The sequence below is a fragment of the Echeneis naucrates genome, chromosome 12 (genome assembly GCF_900963305.1).
Source record: "Echeneis naucrates chromosome 12, fEcheNa1.1, whole genome shotgun sequence".
Taxonomy (NCBI): domain Eukaryota; kingdom Metazoa; phylum Chordata; class Actinopteri; order Carangiformes; family Echeneidae; genus Echeneis; species Echeneis naucrates.
The window spans coordinates 18,062,517-18,083,484 of NC_042522.1; the positions used below are offsets into that span (position 1 = coordinate 18,062,517).

The 20,968-nt window shown below is 43.1% G+C and overlaps 1 protein-coding gene across 2 annotated transcripts; it reads left to right on the forward strand.

Annotated features, from left to right (window-relative positions):
- The first annotated feature begins 265 nt into the window (after nt 1-265).
- On the forward strand, nt 266-20,724 carry pik3r1 (phosphoinositide-3-kinase, regulatory subunit 1 (alpha)). Of its 2 annotated transcripts, XM_029515590.1 has the most exons (15): nt 266-493; nt 1,580-2,224; nt 10,650-10,742; nt 10,875-10,949; nt 11,272-11,403; nt 12,065-12,266; nt 12,629-12,711; nt 16,878-17,079; nt 17,210-17,390; nt 17,496-17,621; nt 17,698-17,840; nt 17,932-18,108; nt 18,202-18,276; nt 18,384-18,554; nt 18,670-20,724. In XM_029515590.1, exons 2-15 carry the CDS (start codon nt 1,888-1,890, stop codon nt 18,857-18,859), a joined length of 2,187 nt encoding a protein of 728 aa, XP_029371450.1. In that variant the 5' UTR covers nt 266-493; nt 1,580-1,887; the 3' UTR covers nt 18,860-20,724. The 2 variants fall into 2 exon arrangements, with proteins under 2 accessions (XP_029371450.1, XP_029371451.1); XM_029515591.1 differs by lacking the exons at nt 266-493; nt 1,580-2,224; nt 10,650-10,742; ... (2 more) ...; nt 12,065-12,266; nt 12,629-12,711 and adding an exon at nt 14,356-14,599.
- The last annotated feature ends 244 nt before the right edge of the window (nt 20,725-20,968 follow it).

Sequence of the window (20,968 nt, forward strand, 5' to 3'; positions counted from 1 at the left end):
TACCTGAATAAACTCAGTTTACATTATGACAGTCCGAGTTATGTAATTTTTTAAGGTGTTTCGTGTTGCGTGAGAGAGAACATGTAAATTGGAGACTTGGCCGAGGAAGGCGCGAACCTGATTGGTCCGACCGCCTGATGTCAATGATTGACATCGACGCTGACCAATGAGCGGCCTCGGTTTTGGTCTCGCCCCCTCTTGTCAGCCGCAGAGGCGACGTTCAAGGGGAGCGTTTATTCGGGACTGGGGGGGGGGGGAGAAAGAAACTGTGCCGTTATGTGGAGTGCGCTCGTTACAGTCTGTACTACTCGTTAAACCGGATTTAAAGCAACCGAAGCGGAGGACTCCCGAGCTCAGCCGTGCCGACAGGAGATCCGTTCAGGGCTGTGTTTTATCCGCACTTCGCCTCGGCTGAAGGAAGTCTTTTTATCCGAGCAGACGCGTTTTCGTGTGGAAGCAGAGGAGCTGTTGGCTTTCGCCCCGAGGACAATCGGTATGTAACTTGCTGCCAGATGTTAAAAAATTTACAGCGTTTTGTTTAATAATTAATATAAATATATAAAAGGGGGAAAAGAAAATCTAATGTTTTAAAAAACGTCTCTTGCTTGTGAAGGCGCTCTTTCCCGACAACAGTCAGCTTTAACTTTGTAAACTTTCGACGCTCGCGTTGGATTTAGTGTCTTTATTTAAACTCGTAAATCTCATTTTCGCTGTTTTTAACAACCATCTTTCCTGCTTTGTCCTCCTGTTGTCAGCTTCTGTCCGCGTTTATTGGCAGCTTTTAATCAATTATCGTCGGAAATACTTCCATCTGATGGGCTGATTAACCCCCGTCGTTGATGCTATCAGGATGCTAAGCTAGCCTCCTCCCTCCTCCGGACATCTTTTCAGACTTGGCATCTTTTGCTTCTCTCTCTCTCTCTTTCTCTCTATGAAAATCAACAACAATTAACTCAAAAAACCACGCAAGTGTTTCCCAAAGTTCACAAAAGATACACGTTTTGCCACGATCAGCACACAGCAGAGGCTGCTGTTGAGTTAAAACAAGAGTGACAGCGCTGCGGATTCAGATGCTAATGCTAGCCGACAGTGCCGAAGTTGACTTTAGCTGCTATAAACCTCTACGATTTAATTGCTGCCATTACAGATAGATCTCATCAATAAAAATGTTTTATGAGGCTCATTAGTATCATGTTGGTGTGTCATTTCACTGGCACAAGTAGTGGTGCAGTCGAGAGAAGATCATGTTTCATTAAATTGGTATTTTGCTTGCTTAAATAAAGAGTTTCTTGCACTGTCCTAATAGTTTGCTGCAAGATTTATAAAGTTAGAATAAACTAATTATACAAGTTAATGCTTAAAAATATGAAGTTGAAGTAAGTGCTGTGAGTATGAGGTGGATTTTGAGATAGTTAAAATCCTGTTTTGTTTTTTTTTCCCCAGCAGCTCCATCTTTCAGTTGAGGTTTATGATAATCTTATCCCATAAGCTCGAGTCTTCTTACAGCTTAGTGTTGTGTGTGTAATGCATGGTTGTCTTATGCAATGCGTTGCAAATGGCCTCCACTCTCATCTTACAGGTCTGGATAGCATTCTCAAGATCACAGCTGCAGGCCATTTACTGATGGGTACATACTGTGAGGCAGAGTGCCAAGACGACTGCATATCATTCAGAAAAGACAGGAACGGGGAAAGAATGAAGACAAGCTAGATTTTGTCTCTACAGAGCCGTTCAAGACTGTCATTTTGTTCAAAGTGTACACACACATACGACCATTCGAGTCTGTAAATGTGTGCCTGGACTAGACGCATAATCAGAGAATCCTGAAAAGTAACGCTGCTGGTTAAAGCTTGTATTCAAGAGAAGCGTGGACACAAAGAGATCAATATGAGTGCTGAAGGATATCAGTACAGAGCGCTCTATGACTACAAGAAGGAGAGGGAGGAGGACATCGATCTGCATGTGGGGGATGTTCTGTTGGTGAGCAAAGGAGCTCTGGTGGCTCTTGGGTACACCGATGGGCTGGAACAGAGACCAGATGAGATTGGATGGCTGCCAGGCTTCAATGAAACCACTCAGGAAAAAGGGGACTTCCCTGGGACATATGTCGAGTACATAGGGAAGAAATGGATCACTCCCCCCACACCCAAGCCAAGGCCCCTCAGACCCTTACCTGTAGCCCCAGGCTCCTTCAAGGCAGAGGCAGACTCTGACTCAGAACAAGGTGAGTCTAACACAAGATACGACAAATAACTGCATAATTCAGAGTGCTGAGGCTAAGTTATTTTCAGTATTGGTCAGTCAACCAGTTATTTCCTAAATCAGTTATTTGGTAAATGGTGGAAAATGCTCATCACATGCTCTTAGAGCTCATGATCCTATTTTCACATATCTCAGCTTGTCCACCCAAAAGTCCAAAAGTCTTTATCATGTTTATATAATGTGCTGGTTGCTTCATTGTTCACTGTGCTGGCCTCAGTGGAATCAACCACAATATGAGAAAAGAAAGCGTCAATAAAGTCCCATTGATATTTGATGTTTTGCATTTGAATGCGCGACAGTTTGTTGAGCGTTTGAGGCCAGTCTGTTGCACGTACCACTGAATAAAGCCCCTCTTGTACTTTGTCATGAAGTGTTAGAATTCCCCCTTTTTAAATTGTTCAATTTACTGTGAAAAATTCCAAGATTGCTGCCACATCAGTGGGTGGAGTTTGCTCAGTTGTTCTTATCATGTGATCCAAGTATAAAATTTCAGTCATGTGATAACAGGTGGTGTGCGTCTGTGTAAGAAGAAGGGGCAAGCAAGAACATAAGCAAGAAGCTCAGAAAGTGAGCAGAAGATGCTAACGTTGTACAACAGTTGCCATCTTTGAGAACGAGTATCTGGCCTGAATGTGAACCAGACTCAGTCCCAGGGGACAATAGTGCTGCAATTATTTGGATTAGTGCACTTTGTCAGCCATATGTTACAGTACATATCATTTGTGTTTCTCCACAAAGCTAATCTTAAGGGAATTCAATTCCCTTATCACTGTTGAGACAGATGATTAGATCACTATGTATGAGTGATTAAAGCAAATTACTCTTGAAAGCCCAGGAGGAGGAGGAGGAGACAGCCTAACTCCATCAAAACTGAATATGTTTCTGTATATATAAACACACAATACCTGCTTTTTCCTCAGCTTTAGCGCGGAACAGGGTTTACACATCTGATCTATCTCTGTTGTAGACACAAAGAAATGACGTCTTTTATTGCACTTTGTATGACTGGAAGTTAGATACCTAAATTTTGTGTGACATGTATTAACATTAATCAGAGTATTAGCCCAGCACACTTTCAGTTGAATTACTAAGCATGGTTTTTACTTTTTTTTTTTTTTTTTTTTTTTTTTCTTCTCCCCCAAGATGGCTGTGTATAAAATTGACCCTCTGAGACAGATCTACTTTTCAGGCCACAACTCTGAACTGTAATTAAAACCAGGATCCTTACTTTAAGACACTGTGGCTGTGCCTTACCTAAAGAGCAGCTGTAGCCAGCCAGGTTTCTCGTTTCTGCTTTGTGGTTTGATTGTGAAATTCTTTGCTGTGGTTTGCAGGGGGAGCAGGGATCTGTATGAAGGGGGCATGTGTTGAATGGCTGTGTCGTGGTTGAGTGGCAGCGCCGAGCCTGGAGCGAGTGTGAATGTTGCACCGGGAGAAGAAAAGTCTCTGTGTCCTTGGCTGTGAGGGAGTTAGATCGGGGGGGTGAGGGGTGAGGGAGAGACCCGCCACACCAGCTAAAGGATCTGTACATGGGATAGTGTGCAAAGGGATCAGGACTGGAGCTGAGATTGGGGGTTAGCAGAGGGGCTGAAGAAGGAATGTTTTTTTTTTTTTTTTTTTTTGAGGTGGGGGGGGCTTTGGAGGGACTTGGGTTCTGCATGCTCAAGGGGGCTTTGAAGAGGGGCTAAGGGCTGCCTGATGGAGGCAAGGCTCTTGTTGCTCCCAGAGTGTTTGTGATTTATTGCGCACCACCAAGGGATCTCGCTCCCTTCCTCCTACTCCTCAGCTCTTTTTTCTTCTTCTTCTACTTCTTCTTCCACCTCCTCCTCCTCCTCTTTTTTTTTTTTTTTTTTTTTTATGTTTTGATAGCTCCTACAGTCAGTGCTGCCAGTGGGAAAAGAGGTGGAGAATGGAGGCTTGGAAAGGGGCCTCTCCTCTCTGAGCCACAGGGGTTTACATGAGTGCAGCAGATGTGGAGAGGGTAACAGAGAAAGAGAAGAGGGCCGGGCTGGGAAAATATTCTGCCTCATTCCAGCTCTCAGCCCCCTATTTTTTTTTTTTTTTTTTCTCTTCAGACATTAAAGTGTTGCTCCTTTTCCGGGCCTCTCAGTTGAAAAAGAAACTCAAAGGTTGAAGCCCAAAAAAAACGAAACACCCACAACTTCCACCAAATTGAGATACTGCCATCATAAGTACAGCACAATAAAATTGTACAATACTTTTAAAAATAAAAGTAACAACGGATGAAATTTGTTGATGATGGGGAAGTGATGCTTTTCAAGGTGTATTTTATCTTTACAAATAGTGTGATAATGTCTTCCATCTGTAACCAAATGTATAAAACAGAACCACCGTCTGAATCTGAGTGCTAAAAGAGCAAGTTGCTTCCTGCAGTTTATCATGTCTTTGTTTCAGCTATTTTTACGGACAGCGATGTTAAAGGATAGGCGGTATTTGTTTTACTAAGGCGGCAACTCTAAATGGTCAAAAGCACATTTTTTTTAAGTTCACAGAGACTTTTTGTGTGTGTGTGCATTTTATCTCCCAACAGCTAGTCTGAGTGTACATTCTTCAAAACGTTAGAGATAAAAATTTGAATAACTGGTTGTTAGTGTACATGCTCTCACAAGGTTCAGCCCCGCATGCCGAGTCTTGTTAAAGAAAATATTTGATGCCATCGGGGTATCTTCTCTTGCCTGTCTGAAGCTTATAAGCATGTCATTGTGTTGCTAGATCTACACTCTATTACTCACAAAAATAAAATTGAAGGTAATTGTTAAAAAAAAATCATATTTATTTATATATATATATATATATATATATATATATATATATATATATATATATATATAAATAAAGTTTTATTAGCTTTTTCTTTAAGTGGAATCTTTTGTGTGAATAAACCGGCGTGCATGGATTCGTACTGCTTTGGGCCATAGCCAACTAACTAGATGGAGCACCTGGGTTGAACAAAGATGGACAGAAAGAGGCTACTAGAAGGAAGAGAGGAGGCAGAAGTTGCAAGAAGAACACTGCATAGCTGGAGATTGAGATAATGTAGCTCTCCTTCTCTGGGCCTCTTTAGCACTCATGCTGACATCTGCTATATTGACTCTTTCTGTCAGTGCTGTTGATTTTTCTCTGCTTAGAATTCACTTCTCTTATTTTGGACATGCAGCAGTTTTGGTTTCAAGCTGGTTTTTATATTTTCAAGTTCTTCTCAGAAAAGATGTCCCCCGAGTCTACCCAAGTTGGTGGCAGAATGAGCAAAGCTCAAATTTGCCCTCATATAGCGTTCCTCTGTGGCGCTAAAGGCAGCTGGGGCCAGGAATGTGATGGCGCTTCTTTGGTGGAGGGGTGCACACAGACTGCATGGTAGACTGATTTGTAGCTTTGTGATGAATCAGTATTGTGCTAAGTGCTGATTGCAGTAACTTGGACAATGCATCTGGACAATAAATGGTTGCCCACTGAACAGGATGCCGGTATTATCAGTGTACATGCTCCTGCTCTGAGGCTAATGCCACTGATTTGGCTTTCTTTGACCTTTTGAGTTGCTCCTAGACGTAAAGGCTCTACTCTTTAAAACCTATTTGCCACATTTGTTTATGTTAGTTGCTAACTATAAGCCTGTAACAGTGGCGTCAACAGTGGGAGGATGGGGGAGAGCAGCAGCATTAAATCCGCTGCCTGCTAACGTCACACTCAAGCTGGATTTAAATATATTTTTTGTCTTGTCACAGTCTCCAACCTAGCAGAGGAGAGTGACTGTCATCCCTGTTTGTTTCCTCAGGAAGAGTTTTTTTTTTTTTTAATTTAGAATAAGAGGCGCTGCTTACTATCAGTGTTAGCTGCTCTCAGTGCTGATATGACAACACAGACATATCCTCCACTTATAGCACTAGCACATACGTGCGAAGAAGAAATTGCTTATCTTATCAATTTATCAATTAATCAGCCATCATTGTTGCATCTATACCCTAAATTTTTCACATAGCCAGTTGTCTTTAAAACAAATACAATATCCACAGACCGAAATGTGGTTTAACCAGTGCAACTAAATTTAGATCAGCGTGTAATCTAGGTTAGTTTCTCTGCAGTCGTCTTCTGTGAAACAGTAAAAAACTCTTGCCACATCCTCTGGTGATCATAGTTATTTACACCCCCCCCCCCATTGCCCACGAGCCTTCCTTTTAAACTAACTTATGAAATTTGTTTCAAATTTAAGGCTCAGCAAACTGTAATGTCTTCGTTTGTGATTCACCAAACCGCAGTAGTGAATAATGTATATGCAGACAGACTGATGGATATTGAGAAACTGGGGATTAAGACAACAAGACAGACATAAAAAGTCAAGGGGAACAGAGGAGGCATTTCAAATATGTGATGAATTAAGAGAGGGAGGGGGACAAGGTGCACTAACTGGAGCATGTGTTGTGTGTGGGCCTTGTGCCACGGAGGTGTGGCATTACATAAGAGACCCGAAGGTCTCAAGAGGCATCGGTTTCACTCATACTCAAAATAATTTATCTGGTTTCCGTCACAGTGCCTGTCAGTTCTGTTGAAAATAGGGTTAATTTGCTTCTCTTCTTAGATATCTGAAAGTGAGAGGCCGAGGAACACGGAGGAGTCTAAAACTCACATTGCGGCAACACGACTCTGAACAATGGCGGTTAAATAACTACAAGTATGATGGTATCTGTCTCTCGTGTCACGTCGCTGGGGGTGCAGGATCAAGATAACATGTCCTTGATACATTATAGAAAGGTTCACGCACACGCTGAAGTGCCCGCATATGTTCAGTAAAGCACTTCATTTAGCTCACCCCTGAGTAGTTTATACGTCAAACATTCCATTATTCGAGCTGATTTCTCAGTTTGACAGGGCACGAGGTGAATCCAGTCTGTCACCATTGCATCAGACCGTAAGACACAATGTCTCAGTGTCAGCTGAGCATAGGTCTGTCTCAATGCTTTATGGCCGCTGTTATGCAATAGAAATGACACAAATATACATTTTTCTCTGATCTGTAAAAGATATACTAAAGTTGATCCAGGTGCCCTGGCCCCCTTGTTGTTCTGTTGTTAACATTTGTTAGTGGTGCTCTGCAAATTTATTATAAAGTAGTTTTTTTTTTTTTTTTTTTTTTTTTTTTTTTTTTTAAGGCAGTAATCAATCAGTTCTAACTGAGACGTGTATGTTTTGTGATTCAGTGATGGTCTGCTCTCTATAGGGTTAATTGTCAAGCTGTAGCAACAGTCTCCTCATTGGCTCATTGACTTTTGCACTTCATCTTCCCCCCTCCAGGAGGGGACATTGCTCTTTTTACTTCATTCAGGTTAGAGCTCCTTCACCCATTGACTTAAACCAGGGGCATGTTGAATCATGTCAGAGAGCCCCTCCCTTTCGCTTTTTATTTTATTGTTAAATATCAGAATAAAGCATCTCTTTCAGTATATCATTTGCAACTCTTTTCATATTTTCAACATCGTATTCTTTACACCTGTGTACTTTTGGATTATGGCATTATTATTGCTCCATAATGAGCCATCATGTGGGGTGGTGTTTTGTTCTCTCTGTGGCTTATCGCCTTTACTGGCGTGCCTCAGCAAGACCTCTTTCAGACAAGAAGAGATGGTATAACCTGAAAATGCCGGTTACTTGAGCGGGACCTCCAAATTTAACCCGTGTGTGTGCTATCTTTAGTGTGTCGGTAGTGCCCCAGCTCTGTCCTGCCCACAGTCTGCAGTTCTTTCAGTTCAGACATACCGTTTGGGCCGTGGAGATTGCCCCCAACCCCTTAACCCCCCCCACCCCCACACCACAGCAGCACCAGCAGCAGCTGCATGCACTTCCTCGACATGCGGTTCACTGAGTACTGACTGGCTCTGGCCTTTTGGACTATCAGGAGAGGAGGCTGCCAAACGTGTAAGCCTGTACAGACATGTCCAAGGGGCCTCTGTCTCCTGACTTTTCTATCCTAAATTGTTTAAATGGAGGCAGGTCTCTGTGGCAGAGTCCTGTGTGTGTGTGTGTGTTCCCGCTCAGCTGTTCCAGACACAGCAAAACAACATTAATGCACTGCGTTATGACCGTATAGAACTGGAGTAAATCAGAGTGGCTGATTTTAAACGGTTACTGGCATTGATTAGACTGCCTTGAGATTATTATCGTGCTACTCTTGCAGGTTTTTCTGGAAGTTTACAGCCTCCCAGTAAAATGAGCTGTACCTCCTAGTTCCAGTGCAGTAAAAACATCATTGGTTCGATCAGTGGTTATAAAAACACAGCGAATGTTTCTAAATCCAACCCGTTTCCATGGATGTACGATGAGGTTAGTCATAGCATGGTGATCTTTTGCTCTCGGGCCAAGACATCGTAGAAACCATCCACTGATAGCTTGAAACATATCTGCCGTATTTTGTGCGTTACTTGATACAATTCCATTGGCGCCAAAACTATCTCATCGTTGACAGTACCAAGAAGCAACTTAATATCCGATCGTTACAGTGTCACTCATAGTCAAGTCCTGGATAGAGTAGAGTAAATAAATGGAAACCTTTTGGATCGTCTCGATGATTCCTTGTTTTACGAGTTACACCAAAGCTGCTTGAGAGCTGATTTTTAAACGTATACCAATGTGTTCATCATTACCAAAAAGCTGTCTGTTAACTGGCAGGGGGGGTTGGAGGTTTAAATTTAGCTTCAGGTTGTGAATTGAGTTTCTCAGAAAAAGGTTGGCAGTAGAATGGCAGTCGTGTTGGATATCTTGTCTGGGAGAAAGGTTACACCTCCAAGGTGTGTGATGGCAACACAGCGCGTCTCCATCTCTATTTAGGGACACTTTGGTGTTCCATCTCAGAGTTCACTGCTTCTGAGAAAACCCCCCTCTCCTGCTCTGCTGTTCCAATAATGTCTTCCAGATGACTAGTTGTCCTACATGGAGTTCGGTGTGTTCTGTGGTTGGAGGGACTTTTGGTAATCCAGCTCCTTCACATGCAACATGCCAGCCTGTGAGCTGCGCTCGCCAAAGAGGATGTAGAACTGGATGAAGCGGTTCATTATTTCCCTGATTGAACATTCTTTGGTGGGAGAGGTCCTCAGTAATGACTGGCATGCATGCATCAGCGGGAGCAGAAGTTGGATGTTTTGTTTTTTTTTTGGGGGGGGGGGGGGGTTTATGCGTGATTGAAAAGAAACGTGATAATTTTTTAAAGTAGAAAGAAAGAAAAATATGGTCACCAGAAAAGGTTCCATTCATAGTTCCTCGGCATTTTGAGTCTGCAGACCCGGTGTTGAACAGTTGAGCCTTTCAGGAAAGTGCCCTTTGAAAACGCACCTTTGCAAATCCAAATAAAATCCCTGCCAACCCCTTCATCCTTTCATTTCCACACCTGGGTACAAAGTTCTAAAGGAAAAATGAGGAGAAAACTCAGACCTGGCTTACCTCATATCACAGGGTATTTGCTTAGCTCCGTGGTCCACCAAACCCTAACTTTAGTGCTCAGCACCTTTCTTTTTGTTTTTGGAATCGGCCTGTTGTAAATGCTCACCTTCTTGTACTGGCTTCCTTTTGAAGTTGTAAGTAGTCCATAAGTCATAGGCCTAATCAGCCGCAGCTGGTGAAGATGAAGTGCAGGCCTCGCCGTTTAATTTCACATAAACATGCATCAAAAAGTCTGACTGACATGAGAGCATTTGAATCAGATCGTTTTAGTTTCTTTATGCATTGATTTCACTTTGTAGTTTGGCTTAAATTTAGTTCCCTGTACTTTCTGATATGGCTTACAAAATCCATCGTCAAGAAGAACAGGCCAAGTAAAGTCCCTTTGTTTGGCAGCCACAAAGTTGAGCATTTCCTTTTCCAAATAATCGAATATTTATCAGCTGTTAATCGGATTTGATCATAAAGAAAGAGTTGATCTTTACAATAATAATACAACCCTTTGTTGCAAACCGTCAATCATTGTTGAAATGATTCCACCGAAAGGAATTCGGTGGATTAAAGATGTCATTTTCCGGATATTTTGGTGTCAATTACTGATAATTGGTCGTTTCCTCATCTTATGTCAGAATAAACAGCCCTGATTGGGTCAGTTTTGTAAGGTGTTTGAAGGCATCATCTTGAGTTTGAGGAAGTTGCGATGGGCAATTCTCCGCATTTTCAAAAAGAAGAAGTAAGTCCAGTGACCGAGGATCAATTTCTACAAATTCAAACGTAATAAGACAAGAATATGGTGCAATATTTGGTAGCAGAAGTCATGCAGGGTGGACTGGAAACGTAATCATCATGTCAGAAAAAGGTTCACAAGACCCAGTTGACCCAGTGAGGAATAAGCAGGAAGCCTTTTTTGACTCATGTCGTTGACGATGTGTTGTAACCTCCAGGCTCCTGTCTGCTGGATTTGACGGAGCAGTTCTCCCTTCCAGACACAGCTCCACCCATGCTGGCAAAGCTGCTGGAAGCTATTGAGAGGAAAGGTGAGTTGACACAGGAAATCATAGTAGCTGACTTTGACGTGTTAATGCACACATGCTTCATGAACCTCTTGCATTAAACCATAATCATTTCTTAATAAATGCTATGATTGACATTTTACTGATTCCCTCCAGGTCTGGACAACCCCACTTTATACCGAACATTTACTGCTGGTGCTGGGCTAGAAGTCAGACAGTATTTTGACTGTGGTAAGTACCCCCCTTTTTTTTTTTTTTTTTTTTTATTTTATTCCTCCAACCTGTATGAAACCTGCAAAAGTTTCCAATAGTTGAGCCGAGTGAGACATACATAGAAGAGAGGAAGTATTGTAGATGGAAAAAAAAAAGCAGTGCAGCAGAGATGAATATTGGTGTGTTTGCACGCACAGTAGGCCAAAAATTTACAGAAAGGGTTCTGGTTTGTGAAGTCCTCATTGCTCCTGTTGTTGCATCTACTTTTATACTGTAATTGATTTCTTTCTGCAGAAGAGTTTGTGTTTTAATCTTGTGCGTGTGTTGCTTTGCACATCAGATCCTCCCCCTGCAGACCTGGATCAGTTTGAACTTCCAGTCCTGTGTGATGGTCTGCGCAGGTACCTGCTGGATCTTCCTCAGCCCATCATCCCCACTGCTTTATACGCTCAGATGGTCCTCACTGCTAAAGGTGAGAGTAGACAACGTGGGCGCATTTTCTGTTACCATATTTTTAGCATACAATTGTTTAGTCAGGCTGAAACATGAGTGCTGACATAATGTGCCCTGCTGCTCAACAGTCAGTACTTTTAGTACAGAAAACCACAAAACCACTTCATCATCTCCCCTTCTTCTCTGAAATAAGACTTTTAAGTTTGCCATTTGATTCTCTCCTTAATTTTAATGCACTGTTTGTTCAGTGTAACAGATGGCCTGTAATTGATGTATTTAGTTACTGTCTCTTTCACTTGGTCTGTCTGTCTTTCTGCTTCTGTTGCAAAAATTCTCTTAACACAGTGTTCTTTAGCGCTGCACTCTGTTGGCGTCACATGGCCAGAAACAGGATATCTGTGGTTAATAGGAACTAAAACAAGCCTGAAAGTTTATCTCTAGCATCTCCTAGCAGCCAATCACCTGCCAGTGTACCTTACGCTTATTGTCAACCACACAATCTTTCTGCGGTTTTCAAACTGAACTGCACATGACACTTTTTTTCCACCTCTTTTTATTTATTTATTTATTTTTTTTTTTATAAGAAACAGCCTTCATGTAATGTTCCTATTAGACTTGGGTAGGCTTTAACAAGGGTTTTTCAGATCTGTCTCACTGACCTTTCTCATCTGTTTCAACAGAGGTGGCGAATCCTGAAGAATGTGCCCAGCTGCTACATCGCATCGGTACCACCCCAAGCCTGCCTCCTCAGTACTGGCTAACTCTCCACTGCCTGCTAAGGCATTTCGCTAGAGTGTGCCAAAACAGCTCCAAGAACCTGCTCTCTGCTAGAACCCTGGGCGAGATCTTCAGCCCTGTGTTTTTCAGACAGCAGGTTACCAGGTGGGTGTTAAAACAGCAAGATGGTTTCTTACTGCTGCACACTCTGGCCTGTCAGAGATAAACACCTGAGTGTGTGCCCAGTTCTGCAACGCTGAGACATACTGTAGGACTCAGACATGCACTTGTGCAGACTCTTGTTTGCATTCAGGCCCACACACACAGAGCATACTGTGTCAGGCACTCAGGGGTTTTAGCTGTGCACGGATAAAAGTTGGAGATTTTCTACTTACCAGCTGTGCTGCACAATTAAAGTAGCAAAGCCCCGAATTAGCTTCAGATTGAAAGCAGCACAGAGCAGCAGTGACAGTTACCTGCAGTTGTACAGCACAGGCTTCATTTAAACTGCCTTTTTCACCCCACAGTTGTGAACCCAGTCAGGATGCTCACATCAAGATCATTGAGGTTCTCGTGACCAGCGAATGGAGCGACACTCAGGCTGCTCCAGGTAGTTAACATTTTCTTTCTTTTTCTTTTTTTGTTTTTAATCTTAGAGCAATCATTACCTTAATAAAAACAAATGAAGATACCGCTGAGGGTTTTCTGCTGTACCTACAGTGAGATGCAGTACATGGATGCATGTTCTGCAGAATATGGACTGCACACCCTGAGACCTGAACTATTAATAGGTTGGAAAAAAATGTGTTGAGACTTGCAACTGCAGTGGTTTTTAAGGACCATAGGGACGCACTGTGGCAGTAAACTACTGATTATTAAGTGAAATTATGTTTGGACTATTTTAATCATGCACACAGTGGACACAAGTGTAGTAGCCTTGTAGAAATGCCGTGGCTGCAGAGAAACAACTCTGTGTTACAATTTTGCTGCAATAAAGTAAATTTTTGGTGCTTGCATGGCTTTCAAACCGAGCACTCTTGACTCTTGACAGTGTAGGAGTGAAAACAGAAAATGAAACCTATTGATAAAATCTTGTTTGACATTCTGGCTGGTAATATGTCAAACGCTGAGCTGCACAAAGTTGGTTTTATGGCTGTTGCACTGGTGGTCTGCACAGATGAGGCCAGTCTGGTGTGGGTGCAGCGTGTTGCGTGGCACAGTTATGTTTTCACTGTGCTAGTTAAAAGCTCGGTCGTTGGCTGGGCCAGAGGTCCAGGACTGGCTGTGGCTGTTAAAACATTTTATTACCTGTTAGAGCTATTTATAATGTTCCTGTGCAGGGCCGTCTCTCAGCTGTCAGTAATTTGCACCTGCGGGAGCGCTTTGGCAGCGGGATGGATGGATGGATGGACTGATGGAGGGAGGGAAGGAAGGAAGGAAGGAAGGGCGGGCGAAGACCTAAATGTTTTTTAGTTGATTTTACACGCACGCCCATAAAGGCAGGATCGTGTTGAGCACACGACGAAGTTCAGGTGCGCCAACTGGTTTCAGTGAGCCGTGTCATTCAGATGACATGGTCTAAAGAAGCAAGAAGAAGAATAGCCCACTTTGTAAACACACATGTACATTTTGTGTGTGTGTGTGTGTGTGTTCGTGTGTGTGTTCCTCCTCCCAGTTACTGCGTGCCTATTTTAAGTAAGCGACAAAAGGCCCTCTTAGATTTGGTTGGCTGGAGAGTCGGCCTGCTCCACAGAGCACTTCTTGTTAACCGAGAGCTGCCTTCAGTTTCTAGGGCCACCAGCCCCCCCCCCCCCCCCCCCCAACTCTCCCCCTTCCTCCCTCCGCCTGGATCTCCACATGTCCTCCCTGCCTCAAACTGCCCAGCTCAGCAAATATTTGAAACTTTGCAAGTTAATCATAAGACTGAGCGCCCCCACCACCACCAGCACCACCACCCCACCTCCTCCTTTACAAACAGAGGGAGAGTGGGAGGGAGCGACCAAAGAGACAGAGAAGGCACACACAGCTGGCACGAGTGGCTGCTTTCAGAACGGGCAGCAGTGACACCAGAGCAGCGACCGCTAATCATTAACTATCTGTCTCCATGCAAGCAGGTCTCTGCCTCGTAGAAGTCAGAAAGAGAAAGAGAGAGAGAGAGAGATAGGGAGAGAGAGGGAGGGTGGGGGAGAGGGAGGAGGAGGAGGTGGAGACTCGGCCCTTTACCACACTGGCAGCAGGAACTGAACAGTCAGTCAGCTCGACAGTCGCATGTTGCACCTGCCTCGCGCTCAGGGGATTACCTGGATTTCATTAAGAAGCACATAAAGCTGAAGCTTTTTAAGAATTAAGACAAACCACTTTCAGTCTCTCAACTATGAAATGGAGCTTTACTGGAGGACTTGAAAGTAACTGTCTTGGATTTCATTTACTTTTTGGGAATATAATAAAAGCTACAGAGAAGACATTATCGATTCACCAAAAGATGCACAACTTGCAACGTAAGTTTTTAACTTAATTTATTTAGATGTTGGTTTTTTTTTTTTTGTTTGTTTTTTTTAATCATCACACAAAAGCCTTCCAGGGCATTTCTGCCTTTAGGCAACAACGGTAATGGCTGCATACATACGATAAGACAAATACCACAGATTAAGAAGACCTCAACATGAAAAATCGATTTCTGTTTTCTTAAAGTTTCCCGTCTTAGCTATCAGCAGATAGTTTATGCCGTAAAGTTATGAGCTACTTATATAGTTCAGCAGTTATACTTAAGAGTTCAGTCCAGTTTGAACCTAATTTTGTATGTTTTGCATGCATTTCAAGAGGCCTTCACACATTCCCAACTGGCTGTGTGAAGCTACAATTGGACGTCATTTCCAAAACTCAAGAAAAGCTTCTTTACTTAGGTCACATCATTTTTTTTTTTTTTTATTATTATATATATATATTTTTTTTTTCTCCAAAATAATTTTCTCTGGGACGCAGATGTTCAGCTGATTTGACTTATATAGTTTTGGTCACTGTTCTTAAATTGAATCTAGAAGGACTTTGTTCCAGCTGAATCCTTCCACTTTACTCAGAACTAGGTCTATTTTAATTTCACTCAGCATGACAGAGATAGCTCCCCTGATTTCCTGAGTGTCACGCTGTGGGATTACAGGCGTATTTCGGAGCTCTGGATGCCAGTGACCGGGCCAAGCATTATAATTTAGCTGCGTACGTGCTGCTGCAGCAGAGCTGGCTTTGTCTGAGTGCCAGCAGTGGGACGGACTAAACCTCCGCACGACACAGATAGAGGAGGGGCTGAGCAACCTGCAGGAGAGCAAGCAACTGGACACAGAAAGAGAGAGCATGGAACAGGCTGCAGGCCCCCCCACCCCCCCCACCCCCACCGATAACAGAGAGATGCTGCACATTCGCTCTTAAGATGGATGCATAGTAACGCGCAAAGGCTGGATGCTGCAGAGAGAGAAATGAGTTGCTTCCTTTTCCTGTTCAGCTGCAGTGTTAAGTGTTGAAACGAGGGAGCTAAAAGGTAACGGGCTTTTTAGAATGACCTCATCGCTCTCAGGAAATGAAAGATGCCAGAGTGGTTGGTGACAGACTCCCAATGCGATTGGCTGTGGTGAGTGATGTAACACGTTACTGAGCAGGCTGCCCTTAATCGCTTTTCAAATTGGAGTTTAGGTGGCTAAGAAATAAACTGTTCATCGCGCCTCTTTTGGGAGATTCTTCCTCAGCCACACACGGCAGGTTGTCTCTTCGTGCTGCTGTAGCTGTTGTTCTCCGACTGGTTTTGGGAATTAGAAATTTCTGGTAATCTCGTGATCAGGCTGGAGGGCAGACATGCTGAGGCGAGCAGGGGAAACGTGTGCTGTGGTTGAATTGTCTGGCTGCACTTTGCAAACCTGTACAGTTTATGCCCTGTCACAGTTGTAGCTAAATGGAAAAAGAGCTGTGCCTGCGGTCACAGTGAGCAAAGTCCTGCAACGGCTTTTGCAGCAGCAAAGGGGTTAATGCAGAGGGAGTGAACAAAGGCAGCGCAGAATTGTGGGTTAAAAATAGCCGGCTGCCACAGTTCTGCCACTGCTATGAAAGCACGGAAGATTTAGGATGTTTCATGGATCCGTACCTGCAGTGAAAATGTGCTCCATCCAGACCGCCAACACAATGGCACTCTTGACTCTCAGAGCGCCGTTAAAGCTGCCGTGGGAAAAGGTGATTGTGGTTTTAGTCAGCTGGGTCTTTCACAGCCATCTGTTTTATTATTATAAAATGTGCTGGATGTGTAGTTGAATGCGTTTTCTTGGCTTCACCATGAAAGAAATCTTTCATCCTTTTGGGCTTGGTTTTGTGTGCACAGAGATATAAGGCTACACAGCTGTATGTGGAGTCAGGAATATTTATGGAGAGCCCCCCCCCTCTTCCCCCCCCCCCCCCCTTTTTTTTTTTTTCTTGAATGAAATTCATTCTCCCTGACTCACGCTTCATTTCTCCTCCCACCGGCTCAGCATCACCGCCTCTCTGCTGGAGAGGGGCAGTTCTCCCCCCCCAGCCCTATTAATCAATGGAGAGAGGATAAAAGAGAGAGAGAGAGACACATCAAGTGTGTCTGTAATTCAGAGCATCTGCAGAGCAAAGGCTCCTGCACTGATTCAATACATACTTGAGCGTTTAAACTGTGGACCAGATTAATGTAACTGTGAGCACACACAGGCTCCAATTGTGTTGCAGTTGTGTTTATTTACCTTGTGCTGTCCACTCCTCTTCTCCTCACAGCTCTACCTCCAAAGCCACCGAAGCCCACATCTGTGACTAACAATGGTATGAACAACAACATGGCTCTGCAAGACGCTGAATGGTACTGGGGAGACATCTCGAGGGAGGAGGTCAACGAGAAACTGAGGGACACTGCAGATGGTACATTCTTGGTGCGAGATGCCTCGACAAAAATGCACGGAGACTATACTCTGACTCTGAGGTGAGCTCCCTCCTCCTTTTAATTTGAAAGCATTCTCTTATCAACAGTATATATATATATATATATATTTTTTTTTTTATTAAAATTAGCAGACATTTCAACCTTTCTGCTGTTTTTGTCTTACCTACAGGAAAGGAGGAAACAACAAGCTAATTAAGATATTCCACCGGGACGGGAAGTACGGCTTCTCGGACCCACTGACCTTCAGCTCAGTCGTCGAGCTCATCAACCACTATCGCAATGAGTCACTGGCGCAGTACAACCCCAAACTAGACGTCAAGCTGCTGTATCCGGTGTCCAAACACCAGCAGGTAAGATGCCAGCGATGTCAAGACAACCGCATTCAAAACAGACTTCATATCGAAGCTCATCAACTACAGATTTGTGCCTCCGCTGATTGTGAATCTGTATTTTAGGATCAGGTGGTGAAAGAAGACAACATCGAAGCTGTTGGGAGGAAGCTCTGCGAGTACCACCAGCAGTACCAGGAGAAGAACAAGGAGTACGACCGTCTGTATGAAGAGTACACCAGAACGTCACAGGTGAGAACCGCCGTCCATAACCACTTCACCGCAGTAATCCAACATCACCGACTCACGTGGCGCCTCTTTCTTCCAGGAAATCCAAATGAAAAGGACAGCGATAGAAGCGTTTAACGAAACTATAAAGATCTTTGAGGAGCAATGTCAAACACAAGAGCGGTACAGCAAGGAGTACATCGAGAAGTTTAGAAGAGAAGGCAACGACAAGGAGATTCAGAGGTACGTTTGACCACTTCAAAAAAAAAAAAAAGAAGCAGCGCCATGAGCGGATGTGGAGTTTAATCATGTTCAAAAACTCTGGCGTTCTCAGGATCATGGGGAACTATGAAAAGTTGAAATCGAGGATAAGCGAAATCGTGGACAGTAAACGCCGACTGGAGGAAGATCTGAAGAAACAGGCGGCAGATTACAGGGAGATCGACAAGAGGATGAACAGCATCAAGCCCGACCTCATCCAGCTCCGCAAGACCAGAGACCAGTATCTCATGTGAGTACAGCGCGCACACAGAACGCTCCCCTGGAGGAAATCAAAACGGAGCTGCCCTGGTTTCTAACGTCCACATGCTTCTCTCTCCTTTAGGTGGTTGACCCAGAAGGGAGTCAGACAGAAGAAGCTCAACGAGTGGCTGGGAATCAAGAACGAGAACACAGAAGAGTGAGTGTCGTCTCACTTTGACACACATGAAAGTTCAACTGCCTGTTTTTTTGTTTTTTGTTTTTTTTTTTAAACCTAACATTTGCTTGTCACTTTCCCTCCTTCAGTCAATATTCTATGGTGGACGATGATGAAGACCTTCCACATCACGACGAGCGGTCCTGGAAGCTGGGCAACATTAAACGACTACAGGCGGAGGCGCTCCTGCAGGGCAAGAGAGACGGAACATTCCTGGTCCGAGACAGCAGCAAAGCGGGATGCTACGCCTGCAGCGTTGTGTATGTATCCGGGTCACGTTTGTTTCTCTGCGTAACGGCTCAGGGTTGGTTTTGCACTTTTATTGCTGCCAGAGAAAGAACAGACTGTGACCGTTGTCCTCTCTCTTTTATGCAGCGTGGACGGCGAGGTGAAGCACTGCGTCATCAACAAGACCCCCTCAGGTTATGGCTTCGCCGAGCCGTACAACCTGTACAGCTCATTAAAAGAACTCGTACTTCACTACCAGCACACGTCCTTGGTCCAGCACAATGACTCTCTGAATGTGACGCTAGCGTACCCGGTTTACGCCCAGCAGAGACGGTGAGGACCTGGACGTATCCGCACGGACATTTTTTTTAAAAAGAAAGAAAGGCCCCCTGGGAGTTGGAGAGAACGCGTCCTTGGACTCCATGACTAAACGAGGCTACGATCCCCAAGTCAGACTTGAAAACGGAGGAAGAGACGCAATAAAAGCCTGAAACATTTCACTGACTTTGCCTGACCACGAGCCTGAATGTAGATTTATTTCCTTTATTTTTTTATTTTGCTTTTTTTGTGGGAGCACAGAATCAAGCGGAAACTGCTGACCTCTCCCCCAGCGGAGGGAGACTTGAGGCCTTTTTCCCCGACGGTGCTTGTTCTTTTTCAGAGCTTTACCAGCCGGAATGTCTAATCGCAGCAGATGAACTGAACTGTATCCACCGGCCACAATTTTGTTTTTTCCCCACTTTTCTTTTCCTTTCACATCATTTGTGTGTGTGTGTGTGTGTGTGTGTGGGTCTGTTTCTGCACAAGTGTTTGCGTGTTTGTGGCGTGTGACTGTGTGTCTGTGTGATCGTCCATGTGACCAAAACTCATAGAATCAGGAAACTGTGTGACATCAGGGGCTGTAACACATTTGCCTGTGTTAAAACTGTTGAGTAGCAAACCATGGATCAGCTGATAAATGTAGCAAAATGGCACTTTTTTTAAAACAAAGTTTAATTTGAACTTTTTTTTTTTTTTGTTTGTTTGTTTTGGAAGAGACTCTTGTGGACTTTAATGGACAGAGCGGAGGGAACAAGGACAACAAACCTGCCTTCTAACTGTCGAGCATTAAAGTACAGATTTAAAACTTGATCTTGACTGTTGGCAGGTGAAAACTCTGGACTTCATATTTCATGCACATCTGTGAAAATGTGTAAAAAGTCATGAATCAAAGTGCACCATACCAAAAAGGATGAGTTCCTGTTATAGTCTGATCTGCCATGCAATCCTTCCTCAGATAATTCTTCAGAATTGTTTTTTTATTCTGTTGCAACCCACAATATAAGCTTGTTTTTATTGCTTGAAAAGTATCTTTTCCTGTGTAAATATCCAAGAGGATATTTTTTGTGTCAAAATGCCAAGATACAGTAAAGAAAAGAACTGGTTCTGATTTTTAAAGATAATAATAGACACATACTTTATTATGATTTACTTTAACTGGTATAAAGATGGAAAAGATGAGTATTTTATTCGTCCTTTTCTTGTTTTTGTTTCTTTTTTTTGCTTCAAACTATAATGTTCCTCTCAGGCAGAGCCTTCTGAGTATTTGAGCTGCTTCGGTCACAGTTTCTTACGGAGCCAAGTCTTCTTGCAGTTCTTTGTTGAAATGGACAAAGATGGTTCGAGCACTCAGAGAATGGGATGATGGGATTGTACGACCCCTTATCAACCATAACCATGAAAAACAGTATAGATTTATTTTGTTATAAAATATATATGTTCCCACATGAGAATAAATGGAAGTAGACTGGTGTTTTCAACTGATGGATATTGTTATTAAAAGATCAATATACATTGTCCACTTTAGTATTTTTCTGTATCAGAAAATCGCTGTTTACATGGGTGGATCAGCTCATTTCAGACAAGTCTGTAATTTCTAGTTCAGAGACAACACGTTGCCAGTGAAATTCATAAATTTAAGCCCATCTTCTTTTGTAGCTTTCACGAGACCACGATTGAGTGATTTAAACCTGGCGGGAAGAGCCCCGAACATTTGAGACAAAAGCGATTTATATATATATATACTTATTTTATCATCATAGATTTACCTGCCGTAAATTATTCAGGTATTCTGCCCGCTCCAAAAAAAAAAAACAGCAACAAAACAAAAGTGCACATAGTCTGCACAGCTGTTGTGATAAACTGTAGTAAAAAAAAAAAAAACACAACAAACAAACAAACCTTAACCCAATTTGATTTTTAGATTTTATTTTTTGAATTTTGACTTCTTTTTTTTTTTTTCACAGATTTTTCTCAAATCAAGCCTCTTAAATCTTATTCTAATTTTTTTTTCCCTATTTGTTGCTCCAAAAGCAGAAACAATAAAACAGTTGAAGTGTTACGACCTCGGAGGACATTTAAACCCGGACAACATTTTGGTTTTCAGTATTTTGGCGGGACTGTTGCA

What these genes read in the sequence shown, in the direction of transcription:
- pik3r1 (XM_029515590.1), top strand. Translation starts at nt 1,888, where the DNA reads ATGAGTGCTGAAGGATATCAGTACAGAGCGCTCTATGACTACAAGAAG. An exon ending in AGACTCTGACTCAGAACAAG is followed by an intron (nt 2,225 to 10,649) that starts GTGAGTCTAACA and finishes TGTAACCTCCAG; the next exon opens with GCTCCTGTCTGCTGGATTTG. An exon ending in CGACACTCAGGCTGCTCCAG is followed by an intron (nt 12,712 to 16,877) that starts GTAGTTAACATT and finishes TTCTCCTCACAG; the next exon opens with CTCTACCTCCAAAGCCACCG.